The 7,836-nt window shown below is 60.6% G+C and overlaps 2 protein-coding genes across 2 annotated transcripts in view; one reads left to right on the top strand and one right to left on the bottom strand.

Moving 5' to 3' along the window:
* The window catches only part of ABHD11 (abhydrolase domain containing 11), a 41,325-nt gene extending 38,785 nt beyond the window's left edge, over positions 1-2,540 (top strand). Inside the window, exons 2-7 of the mRNA XM_035343421.1 lie at positions 26-59; positions 418-553; positions 659-832; positions 1,101-1,271; positions 1,559-1,740; positions 2,033-2,540. Coding sequence (XP_035199312.1) covers positions 26-59; positions 418-553; positions 659-832; positions 1,101-1,271; positions 1,559-1,740; positions 2,033-2,171 — 836 coding nt within the window. The 3' untranslated portion in view covers positions 2,172-2,540. The remainder of the gene's footprint in view (positions 1-25; positions 60-417; positions 554-658; positions 833-1,100; positions 1,272-1,558; positions 1,741-2,032) is intronic.
* Positions 2,541-3,441: 901 nt separating this feature from the next.
* LOC118176430 (caspase-1-like) lies at positions 3,442-7,490 on the bottom strand. Its single transcript, XM_035343420.1, has 9 exons — positions 7,434-7,490; positions 6,893-7,178; positions 6,503-6,606; positions 6,106-6,282; positions 5,647-5,881; positions 5,368-5,520; positions 4,520-4,629; positions 4,061-4,163; positions 3,442-3,581 (listed from the first exon to the last, which is right to left on the bottom strand). Exons 1-8 carry the CDS (start codon positions 7,488-7,490, stop codon positions 4,071-4,073), a joined length of 1,215 nt encoding a protein of 404 aa, XP_035199311.1. The 3' UTR covers positions 3,442-3,581; positions 4,061-4,070.
* Between the last annotated feature and the right edge of the window lie 346 nt (positions 7,491-7,836).

The raw sequence follows: 7,836 nt of genomic DNA, 5'->3' as shown, positions 1-7,836 counted from the left end.
GGGCGGCGGCGGGCGGGGGCGGCAGGGCCGACGATCCTCCGCGCTCCATCCGCCGTGACGTAAGGGCCCGCCCGCGCGCGGGGCGAGGGAGGGCGGGGCCCCGGGGGAGCGGCGAGGCTTCGCGCTCCGCTTGGCCCCGCCCCCTCGCCGTATAACCCCGCCCCCTGCCGCGGTGCGCTCCTCTCAGAGCCTGGGGTCGCGCGTGGCCCCGCCCCCTCGGTGTACCACAGCGCTCCCCTCGCGGGCGGGACACCCCGGGCCCCGCACCTTTCCCGGGCCTCGCCCCAACCCTTCGCGCCCCCACATCTCTACGCCCCGCCCCCCGCGACCCCCCCCCCCCCGTGCCCCCCCCCCCGGCCCCCCCCCCCCCCAGGCCCCCCCCCCCCGCCCCCCCCCTGACCCCCCCCCCCCCCGCAGGGCCGTGCCCCTGTCCCACGCGGCGCTGGGTCCCGCCGGGGCGCGGCCACCCCTGGTGCTGCTCCACGGGCTGTTCGGCAGCCGCGGCAACCTGCAGACGGTGGCCAACGTGCTGGCACGACGCAGCGGCGCCCAGGTGAGACCGGGACTAGGAGGCCGCGGCAGCGCCGGTCCCGCCCGGGCGACGCCCCCGGGGCTGGGGGCCTTGGCCGCCTGCCGTGACGGGGCGCTCCCCTGGCAGGTGCTGACGCTGGACGCCCGCAACCACGGCAGCAGCCCCCACAGCCCGGTGATGACCTATGAGGCGATGAGCCTGGATGTGCAGCAGCTCCTGGCCCGCCTGGGCATCGCCAAGTGCATCGTGCTGGGGCACAGCATGGGTGGCAAGACGGCCATGGCGCTGGCCTTGCAGCGGGTTGGCAGGCGCCTGGGGCAGGGTGGTGGGACGCTGTGGGAAGGAGGGTGGCACCTAAGAGGTAGGGGGTGACACCCGAGGGAGCGCGGATGTCTGGGGCGCAGGGAAGTAAGAACTCAGGGACAGGCATGTGGAGCTTTGCGCTGGGGCAGGAGGAGGCTGAAAGCCTTCGGGGAGCCTTGCTGGGGGCCCTGAGCCTGGCCTTGCTGCGCAGAGCGGGGCTGGGAGGTCTCAGCTCGCGTCCCATGTGCCCTACTTGTGTCCCCAGCCAGACCTGGTGGAGCGCCTTATCTCCGTAGACATCAGCCCTGTCTCAACCACGCTTGTCTCCGAGTTCGCTGCCTACATCTCTGCCATGAAGTCAGTGAACGTCCCGGCTGGCCTGTCCCGCTCTGCAGCCCGCCAGCTGGCAGACAGTCAGCTGAGTCCAGTGGTCCAGGTGAGAAATCCTTCTCCTGGAACAGGGCTTCTGCTCCCGGCCTGTCCCTGGGGCACAGGGCTTTAGGACTGCAGTCCCTTCCCGCCCTTCCCACTCCTGCTAGCTTGGTGCTGGCCTGGGCAGCTGGGTCACCAGGGCTGCAGGGGCCCTGGGGGACATGGCACACGCAGCCTGTGAGAAGGCAGGGTGTGCTGGAGGGGATGACAAAGGGTGCCAGCACATCCTGAGAGCACGTTGCTCTCACTGATGAGCGTGTTATCCACCGGCACGTTCCCCTTTTGTGGCAGCACCCTCAGCTGAGGCAGTTCCTTCTCACCAACCTGGTGGAGGTGGAGGGCCGCTATGTCTGGCGTGTGAACCTGGAGGCTATCTCCCACCACTTGGAAGATATCATGAGCTTTCCTGTCTTCCACAAGCCGTACCCTGGCCCTACACTCTTTTTGGGAGGATCCAACTCACCCTATATCAGGTGGGACTGGAAAGAAGTCCGTGGTTTGGCCCCTTGTGGTCCTCTGCAGCTGCTGAGAGCACGAGGAAGTCCCAGGAGGGGGGAGGTCCTGGAGGGAGCCCTGTGCATCCAGCAGCCAGTGGCACCAGCATGCTGGAGAGCGAGGAAGAACCTGGGGGCAGCCCCAGGCCTTCCTAGCAGTGAAGGGAGATGTGGTCAGACCTGGGATAGCCCTCTACTTGGAGAGCGTGAGGGCAGACATTTGGACAGACCTCTGACCACACCTCCCACCTTGTGTTCACTCATCCTGCAGTTCCGAAGACTATCCAGAGATCCAGCGCCTCTTTCCCAAGGCAGATATCCAGTTCATCGAAGGTGCAGGTCACATAGTCCATCAAGATAAATTTGAAGAATTCATCACCACTGTCCTCAAGTTCCTGCCACCACCATAGCACTGGGGACCAGGGTTTCTGCAAGCATCGTGTGAGACCTGAGGAGCCCTGGGCAGTGGTGCAGGGCTCCTGGGCTCTGGGAAGAGAGGCTCAGCCCAGACCAGCTGCCCCCTTTGCAGTCCTGGGACTTCTCCCATCCCTGCACACATGGAGCCGGAGCTGAGACACACTTCCGTGTCCATCCCTCTGAGCTGTCCTGCAAGCTCACTCGGACTCCAGTGGCACTGGCCCAGGCTGCAGCCTGCCTGCACTGCAGTGCTTCAGACACTAGGAGGGGGCGGGAGGGTCCTCTCCTTCCCTGCGGCCAGACCACCTGGTAGTGGAGCCACAGAACTTGCAATAAACCTGACTCCATGCCAAGGTAGAGAACGGTTTGGATGTGGCTCTGGAGGAGAAGGGGAGCAGTGGTGGGCACAAGAATGGGCTCTGGTGTACCTGAGGGGATGCTGGTGGGACTGGGGTGTTAGACATGGGTTTAAGGAACCCTCATGGCTCCCAGAGGGAATCACATCCTTCCTCCACCTCCAGGCAGGGTGAGGACATGGAGGGAGCTGCCTCCTGAGCAAGGCAACGCTGTGGGCCTGCAAGGGGGAGCTGCAAGGAAGGAGCAGTGGGAACATGGACACCCACCCTGCTTTGGGCTTGGTGGCCTGGGTAAGGAAAGGCTTTGCATTCGCTTTCTTTCCTGAGGGACTCAGCCTAAGGAGATGGAAATGTGGAGAGCACACAGACTCGGGGCAGAAACTCAAGATGCCGAGGGACAGCAGGGCATGAGGCAGCTCTGCTGTTGCATCCCCCTTGTGCCAGAAAGGACAAATCATAGCTCTCACAACTCTGGTAAGGACTAGAGGAGACACTGTCATAGAATAGCCAAAGTGGAAGGGACCTGCAAGGATCATCAAGTCCAGCTCCTGCATCCTGGTGTCCCAGCAGTGCAGCGAGCAGGCACACTGAGCAGTCATAGGCCCCCAGGAGCACAGCCCCAGGCAGCATGTGCCCAGCCACCCCCTGGGTGGACACCCCCTTTGATTTCTGCCCTCCCACCTTGCTCACGGTGGCTCCAGGAACGCAACACAACAGCTGCTACTGCTGGCCATAGTGACCATCCACCCACCACAGGCTAGAAGCAAGGAAGAGGTGCTGTCTGGTGTTAAAAACCCTTTATTAGATGACAGGTAGAGTCAGAGATGGCGAGGAAGCAGCTCTCAGAGATTTCTCATGGCTGGGGAGACACTTGCTTCACAGGCTCTGGCAACGGTAAAGAGAGATGTTAGCCAGGTTTGTGTTCAGTGCTCTACTGCCTGCTGTGTGCTGCTCCCTGGCAAGAATTTGCTCAGTGAGAGGTTGCAGGCCACAAAAGGAGAGGAGGAGAGGAGACCATGGACTATTTTATTCCAGGTCTGAGGTTGCCTAGTGGAGGGGGCAAAAGGAACTGGTTCAGAGATTGTGTTTCTACAGAGAATACAGTTTTTGGCCTTCACTCCAAGGACGGAAAAGGAAATTTTCCTTAAGTGCATCTCCCTGAAGCAGAGCTGAATTCCCCTTGAGTTTGAGCCTTATACTGTGTCACTCCCAAATTCAAACACATTCTGTCCATGCCTTTTTTTTTTTTTAAACCCATTGGACCAAGAAGCCCCTGAAACATGGGCTACCAAAACAACTTCCCTGAGCACCTATCTCCTGTAGCCAGCTGGGAGATGGGGAGCAAGTCAGGCCAGTGCCTGGCACCTACTACCAGCACCCGTGTCCTTCGGGCATATGGCCTAAGCTGTGTGGTCTGGAGCCAGGAGAGATGGGGAATTTCTCCCTGCTCCTGCCCTCCGACAAGATTACCTGGTTTGGGGCACAGAGAAAAAGGTGAGAGGTGTGAGGTGAAGATACTCACAGCAGGCAGGCAGATCAGTGGCCTGGGAAGAGATAGAACTTTCTGAGCATCGTAGTCCTTTCTTGTGTTGGCAACTGCTGAGGGAAGTTTTCAAAGGAACGTTGGACCTAGGGTGAGAGGGGGGAGAAATGAGGACACTCCTGTCCCAGCATGGGAACAGTGCAGGGAATCAGGAGGCATTCCCAGGAAGGTGTCTGGTGGTACAAGGGGCGCCATGGGCTGCACCGACACTCCAGGCTCTCGCACACCCACCACACAGCATGATGTGGATACCCCTGGAGATCCAGCTGATTTTCCAGGCCAAACCAGAGCACCTGGACCCCTTTCCTCAGGAGCTTGCTCCTGAGGCCTGCAGAGGAACGGCCTGGCCTGGCCAGAGCTCTGCTTTGAGCTGGGCCCTGCTCTCCGAGCAGTATCTCTCAGCACTGCATAGCTGCATCTGCATTTGACTGCAGAGCCTCACCTTTCGGAACAACTCCTGCAAATCACTGTTAAAGGCATGGTTTCGAAACTGCTCTACCAGTCTCTGGATAAAAATGGAGCCTGTTTCTGGGCTTCTCCAAGAGACAGTATCTGGAGAGAGAAAAGATGCCAAGTGTCATTTCCCTGGTGTTCTCCACTGCTGCAGTGATTAACACTAGGTGCTACAGCAGGAAACAGGGACACCTTCTCTGGGATATTTGTATTTGGCCTATCTGACCTGCAGGATAAAGAATGGGAAAAGGACAGAGCATTCCAGGGAGGCTGGCTGTGATATCTTCTCCAAGCCTCTCTGCCCTCCCTGCTGCCAGCCACACTCCTGATGTGTGCCTGCTGGCATGGCCTGGGGCCATCTGATCGAGCCAGACTCCCTGCAGAAGACAGCTGTCCCCAGCGGGTCGCTGCAGTGAGATAAATGGGACAGGGAAGGTGTGCGGGCAGAGCCTGTGAGGAGGCTGGGGCTGGGGCAAGGGCAGGGAGCCAGGCAGGCTTCCCTTTTGGGGAGCACCGCAGCGCCAGGGTGCCCAGTGCATGGGTGAGAGCAGCCCCAGCTCAGAGTGTGCCAGGAGAGCGCAAAGCTCCAGCCCTGGTGCCACTCGCCCAGATGGCTCAGGGCCTGGCACAGCCATGTACCCTGACATCAGGACATGCTGCCCTCTCCAGAGGCTGCTCCAACCCCAGAGCAGTCTGTGCCAGAACACCCGATGGAGGTGACCCCCAGGCAACCTACCCGAGGAGGTGGTGTGGAATAGACCCATGGCCTAGGGAATGGCAATCCTGTCCCCCTCACTTCCCCTCAGACAGGGGAACCGTCTCCCAGGAATTGCTTACCAGGTGTGGAGGAATATAAAGTGGCAAAATCACTCTCCAGGTGAATTTTTCTGATTTTTTCACCTTGCAGTTTTACGGTGTTCATGCTGTCTGAGCTGAGAGCAGGCATCTCAGGGATGGTTGAGTCGGACACCAGCACCAATCCTCTGCTGTCTAGGAAGGCAGGGCCAGCCATCAGTAGTGGGGTGCCCCAACCTCACCCTGTGCTTGGGGCAGACTTGCCTTGGGAGAGCCTGTCTGGCTTGCTCACCTGACGGGCACCCCATAGTGGGAACTCACCTCCACGGCAGGACTGAATAATAACCACCTTGGGTTTCCCAATCAGTGCCTTGCAGTGCTTGTTGTTGAAGTTCTCATATATGGTGTCGAGGGAAAGGATGTCTGTTGTCTCATCTCTGCTCTTGGTCCCGCAGAGCCCAGTCCTACATCCGTGGGACATGAACATCAGGAAGGTGCTGTCAGAGGTCAAATGATCCTTGTGACCTGCAAAATCCTTCATGACCATGGACATCTCCTGCAAGCCACAAGGAAGAAGGAGTATCAGCCACCTGTGATCAGCTGTGTGGAATTCCAGCCACCAGCTGTGAGCAGGAACCACTGCCACTGGGGACAGAATTGTTCCCATGGTGCCTGAGATCCCCCAAAGCCACCTCTACCCTGACCCCCCATGAACATTGCACACAAGGGTCTCTGCCCTGTTTGTGGGGCCGGTGCCAGCTGCTTTGTACAGTCCTTTACCTGGGAAGTTAAGTTTTCATGGAAGTCCACCCTGTAGCCCAGCCCCTCCAGCAGCTTCGTCATCTCCTTCACATCCACTTCTGCACCCTTCCGTTGGCCAAGGTGCTCAAACTCTGTGTTGCAGATGAGCAGGGCCCTACGGGTTCGTGTCTCCCGTGGCAAGTGTATGGGATAGATCTGTGAGGAGGGAGGTGGTGCTCAGCTATGGGTAGATGCAGCAGAATTTTCTTGGGAAAAGAGCAGAGAAGGCCCACAGACATAGCACCCACACCTCCCTTTCACTGGGGCATCTCCCCAGAACTCCTGCTCCTGAGCCAGGGAGGACCCTTGGTAGCCCTCGCCCACTCTGGTGGAGCGGCTGGTCTGCGCTCCAGCCCTCCTCTCATCTCCTCCACACCTGATTTCCTTCTGCCTCCTGGATGCGTTGGTACTCGCTTAGGGAGCACTGCCGAATCCACTGCTGGCCCTGGATGCTAATGGGGGGCTGCACACCAGGGGACCCTGTAAACACAAACTCCCACAGTTACACAGGGAAGGACAAGCAGGGACTGTCTCAGGGCATGGGTGGGCAATCAGAGCCAGACTCTGCCACTCGTTGTCCCTGTCCAGTCCCATGGGGGATGGCCACCCAAGAGCCTTGTCATCATGGCGTGGCAATGGGGACCCGCTGCCACAGAGCAGCAACACCGGGAACTCCCAGCAGCTCCCACGTCTCCCTCCAGCACCCTGCAGGAGGCGCCCAGCACCTCAGCATGGCTGGGGCAGGCCACAGCCCTGCATCTCTCACCTGAGCCAGTGGCCAAACCCAGCTGCTCCACCAAGGTGTGATCATGCTTCCTGAGGCTGTCGATGAAGATCTTGCTGGCCTTAGAGCCCTTCAGGCGCACAGTGTCTATGAGGCAACGAGCCTTGTCGCTTGTCACTGCGTAGCGTTCCTGTACCTCATCCACTTCTGCCTGGCTCAGCACCTTGTGGGCCAGCAGGTCATCCAGAAGCTTGGAGATTACTGGCTTCCTCACACGATCCACAAAGTCCGCCCGCACCTTCAGGAGCTCCTGGTCTGCAGGGTGGCCCTGTCAGCACCCAGAGCCCACCGGCCACAGCTCCACTCCCCACCACTCACCCCAGGTGTCCCCTCTTTCCCATCATTTCCCTCAGTGCTCCCCCCTCGCCCACACCAGGGCGTCCCCACCACTCCCCCAGCGGCTTCGCCTTCCCTGGGTACTTTGTAGTACCGCCACCACCTCTCCCCATTACCACGCAGAAGGTGCCCCGGGGGACACATCCCTGACATGGGGCTGTGCCCTGGTCCCCAGCCCGCACGCTACTGGGCACTGCAAGGCATTGGGCTGACCAGGGCAGGCAGGCCCCAGGCAGGGCCCCATCCCGCCAAGCTCCAGCGCCGCTGGCTGCACTCACCTGCCATCACCCTCCAGCCTCCTGACCGGGCACCAGCAGCCGCTTAGGGTGGAATAAGCAAAGGCAAACAGAACTGCTGGACTTCCTGCTTGGAGCACTGCCACGGCCCGCCCGAGCCCCGCCGGTCTGCACCGCCCAGCATCATCACACCTGAGGGACGGGACGGGACCGAGCCCCGCCGGTCTGCACCGCCCAGCATCATCACACCGACGGGACGGGACGGGACCGAGCCCCGCCGGTCTGCACCGCCCAGCATCATCACACCGACGGGACGGGACGGGACGGGACGGGACGGGACGGGACGGGACGGGA

This window comes from Oxyura jamaicensis, chromosome 19 (assembly GCF_011077185.1).
Source record: "Oxyura jamaicensis isolate SHBP4307 breed ruddy duck chromosome 19, BPBGC_Ojam_1.0, whole genome shotgun sequence".
Classification (NCBI taxonomy): Eukaryota; Metazoa; Chordata; class Aves; order Anseriformes; family Anatidae; genus Oxyura; species Oxyura jamaicensis.
This window is presented reverse-complemented; position numbering and strand designations above follow the sequence as displayed.